General features: G+C 39.2%; 1 protein-coding gene across 27 annotated transcripts in view; it reads right to left on the reverse strand.

The window, feature by feature from the left end:
- The window catches only part of UBAP2L (ubiquitin associated protein 2 like), a 47,402-nt gene that overhangs the window by 30,182 nt on the left and 3,839 nt on the right, over positions 1-13,381 (reverse strand). For 15 of the 27 annotated variants that reach the window (XM_045583359.1, XM_045583355.1, XM_045583361.1 and 12 more), the window contains exons 2-8: positions 12,482-12,611; positions 8,634-8,711; positions 8,007-8,117; positions 4,568-4,769; positions 3,859-3,954; positions 3,426-3,471; positions 2,204-2,316 (exon numbers count right to left, since the gene is read on the reverse strand). In XM_045583359.1, coding sequence (XP_045439315.1) covers positions 2,204-2,316; positions 3,426-3,471; positions 3,859-3,954; positions 4,568-4,769; positions 8,007-8,117; positions 8,634-8,711; positions 12,482-12,571 — 736 coding nt within the window. In that variant the 5' untranslated portion in view covers positions 12,572-12,611. The remainder of the gene's footprint in view (positions 1-2,203; positions 2,317-3,425; positions 3,472-3,858; positions 3,955-4,567; positions 4,770-8,006; positions 8,118-8,633; positions 8,712-12,481; positions 12,612-13,381) is intronic. The other 12 variants (XM_045583360.1, XM_045583358.1, XM_045583354.1 and 9 more) reach the window with 1 other exon arrangement.

Consider the following 13,381-nt stretch of genomic DNA (forward strand, 5'->3'; position numbering starts at 1 on the left):
AAGTTAACAATACAGGACTGGGACTCCATGCCTGATTTTCCATCCACAACTGAAAATAAATCCCTTAACTTCTATAATCTTTTCTGCCAGTGATAAAATGCCAATTACTCAAGAACAATTTAAAGCTCAAAAACAGTAACTTTTGTTATTCAGACTGCTACCACTGCCTCTACAAAGCCATTAAGAGATGAATGAAGAGCAGAAAGTTAAAAGAGAAAAGGACATTTCATAGCCAAATGGTCAAGGGAATTCACAAAGATGTCTATCCTGCCAATAACTCAACATTAGTCTCCACCAATTAGAAAGTTGTATTCCAAATGAATTTATAAGACAACTTGATAAAACAAAAAGCAAGTACCATTCAGAACCTGAAGTGTATATAACATCTATGGACAGTAGATAAGAAGCTGTGCCAAAGATCCTACAAAGATAAAGATCACTGGTATTTAAAAAGGGGCAATGCTGCCCAGTCAGTGTGGCTCAGTGGTTGAGCAGTAACCTATGATTCAGGAGGTCACAGTTCAATTCCCAGGCAGGGCATATGCCTGGGTTGTGGGCTCGATCCCCAGTGTGGGGCATGCAGGCAGTACCTGATCAATGATTCTCATCATTGATGTTTCTATTTCTTTCCCTTTCCCTTACTTACTAAAATCAATAAAAATGTATTTAAATAAACAGGAACAAGGCATAGAGCCTTGGCCGGGTAATTCAGTTGGTTATATACATCATCTGAATACTCCAAGGTTGGGGGTTCAATCCCCCATCAGGGCATATACAAGAACCAACCAATAAATCCATAAATAAATGGAACAAATAGAAGTGTGTTTTTTTCTATAGAATTCAACAAATTGGGAGGGGTGAAGGAGGGGGGCAAGGCAAGTTTAAAGGATAATAAATAAAAAAAAAAAAAAAAAAAAAAAAAAAAAAAAAAAAAAAAAGCCAATTTCTTTACTATTAATGCATTCCCCCTTTAGAAGAGGAAACAGAAGATGATGTCACAAGTACTCTGGAGCCGAGGCTGTGCTTATTTAAAGCAGTAAAAGTGTCGTACTCCCAAATATATCTTGGTGTATCCCATAAGCCTAATATATCCTTAAATATATACACCCTACCAAGATAGAAGCACCAAAGTGAGCTAACAAAAAAGCAATCTTATTAAAATCCTATAATATTCTACCACACCCAGAAGACTGTCCAACAAAGAGAGCAAAAAAGTCTCAAGAGCCCTGGCCAGTTTGGCTCGACCTGTGGACTGAAGGGTCCCAGGTTCGATTCCAGTCAAGGGCACATGCCCAGGGTTGCAGGCTTGTTCCCCAGTGGGGAGGCATGCAGGAGGCAGGCAATCAATGATTCTCTCTCATCATTCATGTTTCTATTTCTCTCTCCCTCTTTCTTCCTCTAAGATAGGGGTGTCGAACTCAATCAGAGAAGGGGCCAAAATCTAAAATCCAGCCTAAATCGCGGGCCGAATGGTTTACTGAACAGTCATAAACTGTCATTGTGATGGAAACGCAGTGGAGTGCAGTGATGACAGCGCGGTGCAGGCCACATTGCAAGGCCTGGCGGGACGGATTTGGCCCGCGGGCCTTGTGTTTGACACATGTGCTCTGAGAAATCAATAAAAATGTATTTTTAAAAAAGTCTCAATATTTCCTTTGTGCCCAGATATGAGATTTCTCAAAAATGAGAGGGAAAAAAAGATACTCCTACATCAGTATGAGAAAACAAACTGACCGTGGGTTTTGATTCTGGAACTTCTTCATCTCTACAAGTATTGGCTTGATTGATATCTTTTCACAAGGCAATGCTAGCTATTCTAACAAAAATACTAGGAAACAACAATTGGAGCTAATGGCACCTATATGGCATAATGGAAAGAGCATGGGCTTGTAGAATCAAATAATTCTGAGTTCAAATACTACCAAATTTCTTCACTCCTCTTTCAATCTAAGTTCCGTCATCTGGAAGGTGATGACAAATGTCTGTTTCATAAAATAATGATGAAGATCAGGTGAAATAATTTGTATAATGTGCATACAGACACAAAGTAAAAAAAACACAATAATTTGATTGTGATTTTCTCCCTTTCTCCCCCTATCTCTGCACCCAAAAACTATTCCTCCACTTTAGATAATTATAACCTCAAAACAATTATTTCCTTAGGTTCCCAGAGGCAAGAAACGAATAATAAACAGTCACTCACTCGTCCCATCATCTGGCTCGAAGTGGCCAGTGTTGTTCCACGTACTGCCGCTATTATTGCCATAGTTATCATCAGTATTGGCTGGTTCTGCATAATCAGCTGGGTTAAAGGTTCTGGGGGGTGGGGTGGATGAACAACAACAAAAAAGCTTAAAAGAGTCTCCAACATCTACGAGTACCAAGAAAAACTTAACTCAAAGAGAAGGGTAATTAGAATGTTCAACGTCCCTACAAATCAATCACAGCCCCTTTCTATAATCTATGCTGTTAATTTTTCCTCACCTATCAGCCTACCTAAAATTTCATGGCATAATCTCAATTTATATCTACTATCCATTTTGGGTTAGGACACCAATCCTATCCTTATCGATAAAGAGGAAAATTGACCATCACACCCTCACAAATATGGTGGTGCCCACAGCCACAAGATGGCGGTACCCAATTCCCTCAGCCCCACCAGGGCAGCGTGGCTGGGCCTGACTCAGGCATGTCTGGGTGCTCCATGTGGCTGCCTCTGGAGTTCCCCAGTCTCCTCAGCCGCCCAGAGCTGGCCCAAGGCACAGGCAAGCCTGGAATGGCGGCTGCCCGGCTGCCCAGGGCCGCCCAAGGCTCAGGTGGAAACAGAGGTGTGTTGGGGGCGTCACCTTCCCCTGATTGCCGGTTAGCTCCTGGCCCTGAGGGCTCCTGGACTGTGAGAGGGGCTGGTCGGGCTGAGGGACTCCCCCCATTCAGTGCATGAATTTTCATGCACTGGGCCTCCAGTAATTATAATAAAATTCACATGAAGATTGTGGAAAGATATTAGGTATATACATTCAAATGAAGCTGTGAAACAGAGATAATGATCCAGGTTGTAAGTGCTTTTTCTTAAAAAATAAGCCCTGCCCTGGCTGATTTGGCTCGATGAATAGAGTGCTGGCCTATGAACTGAAGGATCCCTGGTTCAATTCTGGTCAGGGGCACATGTCCCGGTTGTGGGCTTAATCCCGAGAAGGGGGCGTGCATCATCATTAATGTTTCTCTTTTTCTCTCTTCCTCTCTCTGAAATCAATAAAAATGTGATTTAAAGGGGGGGGGGAAAGTAAGTTCTAAGTACACACCTTTCTGATTAAATAGTCTAGACATCTTTTTTATTACATTTTGGTTAAGGTTGTGTTATTATCCTCAGGACATCAGGATATTAGCCACCCTAATGACTGTGACATTGGATCAAGGAAACTTACCCCATTCCTTGAGCAGAAAACCTTCCTCCACGCCTACCAGAACCACCTAAGGAAAGCGACAAAGACAGAAACGCTATAGAAATTAAACTAAACTAACTTGCCAACTGAGGCAGCTTAGAATATTAAGTGGCCAATATTATCAGATGTGCTTTTTTTCACTGTAGTGAATCAGTTCATATAAAGCAATAGGATAATCATTGACAGACTGTTCCTTTGCTGATCATACTGTTGGGTCTCAAACAAATACAATAATATCAACAATAAGACTAGAGGAAATGACATCCATCTTCTCATTTCCCACTTAGCAACCTCCAAAATTTGCATGACACTTTAACTATGAAGGTAACTAGACTCTTTGAGAATTTGTTTTGAAATAATGCAGACTCCTACAAAGTCCCCCAATGTCCAGCCCTCCCCACACTATAATGATCACCTCTGCCTCGTCCACGACCTCTTCTGCCTCTCTCTGTGCCTCTTCCAGAAGGCCCTCCACTCTTGGTGCCATCTAATCCATTTTCCTGACCCCGAACTGGGGAGAAACAAAACACAGATGGTCAGAACAGAATCAATAGAATATACATAAATTTTATGCAAATAAATATATAAATGGTATTTATATACACTGGTGGAAGACCAAAAGGAGAGAAAAAATGAGTTGGATGGAACATGATGGTTACTAGGGGAATGGTGAAGAACCAAAACAGAGAACTATAAGTCAAACTTTACAAATAGTTACAGGATAACTTAATGCCAAACTGGTGGTTGCTGCTAGGAAGACTAATGTTAAGAGATGCCAGCCCCTGGCCAGCTTGACTCAGTAGAGTGTCGGTCGGCGGACTGAAGGGTTCCAGGTTTGATTCCGGCCAGGGGCACGTGCCTGGGTTGTGGGCTCCATCCCACGTGGGGGGCATGCAAGAGGCAGCTGATCAATGATTCTCTCTCATCATTGATGTTTCTCTCTCTCTCCTTTTCCCTTCCTCTCTGCATCAATAAAAAAAAATTATAAAAAGAAAAAAAAAGAAAAAAAGATGCCAGGGTCTCACAAGAGATAATGGCAAGAAAATATTTTAAAAGGTAATATAATTGTTACTAGGTCCAGCCTAGCAGGGTGTTGACAACCCTGAAATCTGGACATTATCGACCCCCAGTTGGTTTTGTTAAAGCCCCATGCGTACACTCTCGTCCACGGCTGGCACCTCTTCCCCGTCTTGATGGCCCACCACGTCGCCGACTATAGTCTCTGTCCCGGTCTCGATTTTCTTTGCCTTCCTCGTTGGATTCCGTTTGGCCACCATCCTTCTGTCCTGAGACTCCTTTCTTCTTCCCGACCATCTCCCAGGAATGCTAAAGAAGGGCAGAGCATTCATAGCTAATCAACATGGATTGCTACCAGGAAAATCAGAGATAAAAGCTGGGACAGCCCAGCTGCTGTGTCTCAGTGGCTGAGCATCTATCTAAGAACCGGGAGGTTACAGTTAGATTCCCAGTCAGGGCACATGCCCACGTTGCGGGCAAAATCCTCCATGCAGGGTTTGTGTGAGGCATCCAATCAATCATTCTCTCTCCCTCTCCCTTCCTCACTCTGACATCAATAAAAATGTATTTTAAAAAAGGAAAAAGCTGGGACAACTGTTAACCATTCTCCTTTCAGCATCCAAGTCTAAGATACCTCTAACTAATTTACTTCTATTTAAATGGAGGGTACAGAAAGAACCTTAAAACAAACTCTACACCTAATGCTGCACAACTGAAGTTCTTTTATTGGGGAGGTGCTAACAGATTACAGAGATCACTTCCAAAAGGATCACCAAGATCCTTATCCAGTTTAGTCACTTTGCATATTAGTCGAAGGACTTAATTTTTGGTTCCTAGCTTTTGAGTGTGTCTCTTTAGCTGAAAAAACTAATTTCCTATGGATTCAGTGATTCCTAATTTTTATAATCTCATGCATGTCAAATAAAACGAAAAAAACTGAAAGTTTCTAAAAGTTAGCTTTGAATTCAGAATGAGTAAGTAGCTTTCAACTCTTGGGCATATGCTTTAACCAAGCAACCCAGAATTTAGGAGGAAAACAACAACTGTACCTACTTCCCCACACAACATCCCAACGTCCTTTACTTAAAAGACCAAATAGCAGCCAGGAAGGCACCACCCTGGCCCCAAGACATGCTGACTATAGGAAGCCTTCCTTTTCAGTTTTATGCACTGTGTTCTCCCCTATACTTCCTAAACTGATATAGTCCAATTCGGCTTTCCCCAAAACAGAATATTCTATAATTCATTACAAAAGGAAAATTTGTGGTAAGGAAAATAACCTAAAGTCTTATAAAATATTAAGAAAATGAATTTTATAAATTTAAAGTTTTAAACATACACTTATCTTGCTTTACACATATTTTCTCAGAAAATATATGTAAAATAAAGTTCCAGGACAAGAACTTAAATTACCAATCTTTACTATTCTAGTTACCATTTAACTCAAATAACAATAACCCTGGTTATCAGCAACAGCTATCTAATATTGAATAGCTTTCAAGAATATGAACCAGGCCCTGGCCAGGTGGCTCTGTTGGTTGGAGTGTTATCCCGTACATCAAAAGGTTGTGGGTTTAATCCACAGTCCAGGTGCATATAAGAAGCAATGTTTCTCTCTCTCCCACCCCCGACTCCTCTTTCTAAAATCAATAAACATATCCTTGGGTGAGAGTGAAAAAAAAAAAAGAGAAAAAATATGAACCAGTATAATATAAAATTACTACTATTAATTTTCTCAGGGTTGACAATAATACTGTGGTCATATAAAACAGCAGTTGCCAACCAGTGGTTCTTCGTGGACCACTGTCATCTGTGAGGTCCAAAAGGTTGGCGATTGCTGGTATAAAAGATCATCCTTCACCCTGGCCGGTGTAGTTCAGTGGATAATCAGCCTTTGCACCAAAAGGATTATGGGTTCAATTCCGGGTCAAGTGCACGTACCTGGAATGTGTGCAAGAGGCGACCAATCAATGCCTCTCTCTCACATTGATATTTTTTCTCTCTCTCCTTTCACTCATTCTAAAATCAATGGAAAAATACCCTTGGGTGAGGATTAACAAAAAGAAAAGTAGAAAAAAAAGATCATCTTTCTTTAAGGGAAGCATGATAAAATACTTAGGAAATAAAACATTATATTTACAAATTATTTCCAAATAATCCCAAATATCCATCATTGGACAACTGGACAAACAAAACCGTGGCATATACATATACTGGATTATCAAGCCTTAAAAAAAATGGAATTCTGATACAAGACACAAAATAAACCTTGAAAACATTATGCTAGGTGAAATAATAAAATAACAACTAAAGAACAAGTAGAATATATGATGCCACTAGAATAAGCAAATTCAGAAACAGAAACAAAATAGGTTACCAGGAGTTGATGGGAGGGAGAAATGAGGAGTTACTATTTAATTAATACAGAAAATCCATTTTTAATTCAGTTTGAGAAATGAAAAACTCCTGAAAATAGTAATGGTTAAACAACTTTGTCAATGTACTTAATGCTTGAATTATACACTTTAAAATCATTAAAACAGTAAATTTTAAGTACATTTTACCAAAATTTTAGAAGTTCTTAAGTTCAAAAACCATCAATTTAAAATTATGGTAAAAACATATCTACATATACTAAAATCTACAATAAATAGTTTACAAAAGTAATAATTAAAAATATACATATTAAGCCGGAACCTGTTTGGCTCAGTGGATAGAGCGTCGGCCTGTGGACTGAAAGGTCCCAGGTTCGATTCCGGGCAAGGGCATGTACCTTGGTTGCAGGCACATCCCAAGTAGAAGGTGTGCAGGAGGCAGCTGATGGATGTTTCTCTCTTATCAATGTTTGTTAACTGTCTATCCCTGTCCCTTCCTCTCTGTAAAAAAAATCAGTAATTTTTTTTTTTTTTAAAGCACTGCAGAAACATCCCAAACTAGTAAGGCAGAATCTCTGTTGTTAAGGGTCTTATAATTGAGAACAATGACAAGACAAGCACAAAAACACAGGATTCTCACTGAGTGGGAACTAGAGGAAGAGGTAAAAGCAATTCTAAATTCTAGAACAAGAGATCCTGTAAGATATTCCCAAATCATCTTTAGAGATAGTCAAGAGGCTGTAGAAGTTTGTCATCTGCAACCTCAACAGAAATATGAAAAGGTATAGGAAAACGCAAAGCTGATATTGATGGGAATGTGCCAAAGTCAGAATCCAGTAGTTTGTGACTTTGTTCAGTGACAGTAAAACAGGTGAGCAAAGTCTTTCATGATTAGCAGCATCTCTAATTCATTCTAATCCAGCCCTGAAAACAGTCACTAGCCTAGAATGAATAATTTATTCCAGGCCAATTAGAAGAACCTGATTTTATGTTTTCCCCTGTTTATTGTACATTAATTTTAAGTATTTGCAACCTGCAGCAAACAATCTTCTGGGTAGTTCCAAGTTCTATTTGAAGAATGAGGTACTCTGTTTTAATTGAGTTATCCCATTTGCTATTTTTAGACTACTACTAGCATCCCACTTTCTATAACACTGTATTAGCACTATACCGTATCAGGGTTTCCTTCCAGCAGTACATTGATGGCTCTGTTGACATCTCCATTGCAGTCATGCAAAGCAATGACACATTCATCCTGGTTCTTGCCTGTGATATCAATCAACTGAAAGAGAAAGATCAGCAGTGATCATGATCAAGTTTGTTCTCCCCACCAAAAAAAGAGAACACACTAGCAGAGTCTGAAAAAACCAACCTTAAAAGAATAAATTTTAATGTTCTAATCCCAAAAGCAAAAAATACTTGTGACCAAAAATGGGATTAAAGGATTTACATACAAAAGCAATCAAACAATAAAACATCTAATAGAGAATCAAACCCAGAAATACATGAACTTCCACACTTCCTAGATGCCACAATTGCTCAAAGTTGTTATAAAAGGGCATCAACAAAGTCAGTCATTAAACAAAAGGTTAAAATTAAGATAAAACCTCTGAACAAGATATCTGTCCGAAAGGGTCAGTAAGTCAGACAATAAAAACACTTATTTACTGGCTTAACCTATCATATTTCAGGTCATAACTCTTTTAATACCTATAACACAAAGTACCCTGATAGGCATCTTATGCATTAATCCAGATTTCCTCCCCCATAGTTTACAGCAAATTAGCAATCCACTCACTTGTTTCACCTTTTCCTCAAAGTCAGCATCATTATGGTCTGAAATCATCTGTGCAAGTCGAATTTGTTCCGCAGTGGCCTAAGAATTGAGATTAAAAAAAAGAAAAAAGGCATGATTGATAGACAACAGTTTAGAGCAGGGGTAGGGGACCTTTTTTCATCCAATGGCCATTTGGATATTTATAACATTGGTTGCAGGCCATAAAAATTAAAAATTTAAAAACTTAAAAATTAACCTGCTATATTTGGTCATACATTTAATTACTCACCCCTAATGCCCTGGCAAGCACATGATTTCGAGGACCCTGTAGCCCGAGGGGCAGATGTTCCCCACCCTTGGCTTAGAGAAATAAGAAGGACCCATGTATTAGGTCTAGTAATAATTAATGTCGTTTTCTAATACTTTTTTAAATCCAATTTATTTAAACAATACAACAAAATTTAATCAACAATATAGTTGCCGTTGTTTTCTACTACTTGTGCCCAACGCTCAGGAAGCATTTTAATCCCTCTGTTGTAAAATTCTTGTGATTTTGATGCAAAAAATTCGGTCAATGCATTTTTGAGGCATTCTTCATTATTAAATTTTTTTCCAAGAAGAAAGTTTTGCAAAGAACGAAACAAATGGTAATCGGAAGGGGCAATATCAGGAGAATATGCAGGTTGAGGGAGAACTTCCCATTCCAACTGGCGCAGTTTTTCAGCAGTGATTCTTGCAGTATGCGGTCGTGCGTTATTGTGGTGAAGAAATACGCCCTTCCGATTACCCAGCGCGGGTTCTTTTTCTCTTAAAGCTTGGGCTAACCTTTCCAATTGGGCACTATACACTGCACTTGTAATGGTTTGGTTAGATGGTAAAAGTTCATAATGAAGAATTCCTTTAAAATTCCACCAAACACACAACACCACTTTTTTCGCATGCAAGTCAGGTTTTGGCGTGGGCTGCGGAGCCTCATTTTTGTCCAACCATTGAGGCCGCCTTTTCAAATTAACATACAGCACCCATAGTTCATCTCCGGTAACAATTTGCTCTAAAAACGGCAAACCGTTTTGACGAGAGAGGAGCGAACTGCAAATTGTGACTCTTTGATTACGGTTGTTGTCGGTCAACTCATGAGGAACCCATTTTCCAAACTTTTGGACTTTGCCAAGTGCACGCAATTGATTGGAAATTGTTTTTTGTGAACAATTTAAAGCTGTCGCAAGCTCTTGTTGGGTAATTTGAGGATTTTGCACCAAAAGAGCTTGAAGAGCTTCTTGATCAAAATTGGACACACGGCCTCGACCACTCTTGTCATCTAACGAAAAATTTCCCTCGCGAAATTTCTCAAACCAACGCTGGCATTTTCTGGCGCTAACTGCATCTTGACCAAGAGCACTACAGATGTTTTTTGCAGCCTCACTTGCTTTTCTTCCTAATTGGAACTCGTAAAGCATGCAGTGCCGAATATGCTCTTCATCCGCCATCTTCTTAGCCCTAGTTTTGCAACAAAAACCAAACCAAACACAAACTTTTTCAAGCAAAACTTGATAATTGCACTTCACAGGTTCTGTAGATACCACGTGTTTGAAGGTTATGTCAATACAAGTCAACGCCAAGCAAGATTTTAAACGTATGTTTAAAAACGACATTAATTATTACAATATCCACTGTACCTCCCACCCAATTTCCTTCTTGTTACAAATGACCAAATAATAAAATCCTAACAGCCCTGGCCAGTATGACTTTGTTGGTTGGAGCATCATCCCGTGCATCAAAAGGTGGCGGGTTCGATTCCCGCAGGAGGAAGCTGATAGATGTTTCTCTCTTACATGTATGTTTCTTGTTCCCTCTAAAACAACAATAAAACACTAACAGCATTTGAGATGCTTAAGTCAGCACAATGATAAAAAACATTCTACAATACCTAAAAAAAGCAGGAAGCTTTTTCACCAATGTTCACCATTAAAGAGGCTTCCATATTAGGGTCACAGCACCACTTTGAAACATTTGCACCTTAATTCACATTAATGTATTTGCAAAGTCATGTGTAAACAAACCCTTTCCCTATTTCTACAATAACCGATGCCACCTTCCTATTCTTAGGATTGACATAAGGGCTAGCCTAAAGGTAGACTCAGCATATCTTCTCAGTATCCGGTATATGTTTACAAGACAATACAAATCTTATTGTCTCAATTGAGATACTAACTCACTTAAGTGCTAAAATTCTGCTAGAAATTCACAGGAAAAGTAAAAAAAATAAAAATAAAAATAAAAATAAGAGGAAAGTTCTAGTCTTACATATTCAATTTATCTGACCAGAACCAAATGTGAAATTAATTTTCACATTACATTCCAACCAACACCAAACTGGTTATACAAAACAGATCATACCTAAATCAAACTTTAAAAACAAAAACCCAGGAAGGGTACAATACTCTAGGGTGTCTCATTTGTTAATTTTGAGGGAAAATAGCAAAGATATTAACTCCTCGTGGAAAAGGAAATAGCAGATTAGGTCTCAGTGAGACCAGAGTAGAAGGTAACAGATTCATTAGGAAAAAGAACAAAAGAAAGACAAAAAGTGGCAAGATAAAGGTGAGCTAAAAAGATGGCAAGGTGGAAGATCTAAAAAATAAGAAATCTATTGCTAAAACATGTATTGCCTCCTTAGAGATACTAAGCACAAGAGCCATTCTTTCCAAGCCTCATGGTTCAGTATTAAAGAACAAGAGTGCTATATCACAATATGGCATTAATCGTTATAAGGCTCCAAGTAAAAAGAGGCGAGGACATGCCCTACCCCAGTGGTTGGCAAACTGTGGCTCAAGAGCCACATGCGGCTCTTTGGCCCCTTTAGTGTGGCTCTTCCACAAAATAACATGTGCGGGCACGCATGTACAGAGCGATTGAAACTTAGTGGCCCATGTGCAGAAGTCGGTTTTCGGCTCTTAAAAGAAATTTCAATCATTGTACTGTTGATATTTGGCTCCATTGACTAATGAGTTTGCCGACCATTGCCTAGCCAGTTTGGTTCAGTGGAGAAAGCGTTGGCTTTCCGACTGAAAAGTCCCAGGTTTGATTCTGGTCAAGGGCATATGCCCAGATTGTGGGCTCAATCCCCAGTAGGGGGCGTGCAGGAAGCAGCTGATCAATGATTCTCTCTCATCATTGATATTTCTATCTCTCTCCCACTCTCTCTTCCTCTCTGAAATCATTAAAATATACTTTAAAAAAAAGAAAAAAAAAAAAAAAAAAAAAAAAAAAAAAAAGAGGCAAGGGCTTGCAAATAAGAATGAAGAACCCAAATCAAGAATCCAGCTGAAACCGGTTTGGCTCAGTGGTAGAGCGTCGGTCTGCGGACTGAAGGGTCCCAGGTTCGATTCTGGTCAAGGGCATGTACATTGGTTGTGGGCACATCCCCAGTAGGGGGTGTGCAAGAGGCAGCTGGTCTATGTTTCTCTCTCATCAATGTTTCTAGCTCTCTATCTCTCTCCCTTCCTCTCTGTAAAAAATCAATAAAATATATTAAAAAAAAAAAAAAAGAATCCAAAGTATAGCCAAAACTGGTTTGGCTTAGTGGATAGAGCGTCAGCCTGCGGAATGAAAGGTCCCAGGTTCGATTCTGGTCAAGGGCATGTACCTTAGTTGTGTGCACATCCCCAGTAGGGGATGTGCAGGAGGCAGCTGATTGATGGTTCTCTCTCATGGATGTTTCTAACTCTCTATCCCTCTCTCTTCCACTCTGTAAAAAATCAATAAAAATATATTTAAAAAAAGAATCCAAAATATAGAATGATGCTGCACTAGACAGAAACCATAATCAGCAAAGCTACCCATGGGTCCATTACATATGTATTCTTTACCTGTGGCCGTTGCTTGTGCTGTGTCTGGTTTTGGTTTTGAGGTTGTTCCCAGTTTCCCCGGGCTCGGTTCGTGCCCACCGACGTCATCATTTACAGTATATACAAATAACAGTATTTACAAGGTAGAATACTGAAAAATTAAAAAAAAAAGTTTAGATATTAAATACAGGCAACATGGGGGCTTTTCACCTCTCATCAGCATCTTCACTAAACCTTTTGTTCTTTAAAGAAACAAACCAAGAGGATTCACCTGTTCTTCAGACAAATTTAGTTTGACAATTTCCTTATGAAATTATGAATGTTAATCCATTTTTGTATAAGAAATGCATAAAGCATCTGTTAAATAATGGGCATTTTTTTTTAGTTATGAGCACAGTTTGGTTCCTCATCCCCTATACGCAGGTTTTGTGAAGTTTTGCTATCTTAGTAGACAAAAATATCTCAAGTACCTTTGACATAAAGGAAAGATAAAGCCTGGAAACAAGTGTTCTAGGAAGAGGATTAGTCTGTACTCAATTCATTAATAAAAACACAGCCTTACCTGCCTTACAACCCTTGGGTTGCATGTGACTTCCATCACTTAAAAAGGCACAAACTCAAGTCTAGCCTCTTTCTCCCTCAAGTTTCTATCTCTCAGCATGCTGTGGGGCTTCCATAGCTTTCAGGAGGGCATGTATTAGCCCCAGTGACTGTGCCCAGAACTACATTTCCTTGGATAATTCCAACACATTGCTTTTGCAGCTGCTTCTGTTGATCTCCTAATCCAGTCCAAGAAACCAGAATTACAATTACTCTCCACCACTCACCTTGATATACAGAGAATCCCAAACCCAAATCATCTAGCAGCACAAAGTTTTATTTGGAAGAAAGGGCTTCTGGGAAATCATTTTAAACCTGAGA

Source organism: Pipistrellus kuhlii, unplaced genomic scaffold (assembly GCF_014108245.1).
Source record: "Pipistrellus kuhlii isolate mPipKuh1 unplaced genomic scaffold, mPipKuh1.p scaffold_m20_p_18, whole genome shotgun sequence".
Lineage (NCBI taxonomy): Eukaryota > Metazoa > Chordata > Mammalia > Chiroptera > Vespertilionidae > Pipistrellus > Pipistrellus kuhlii.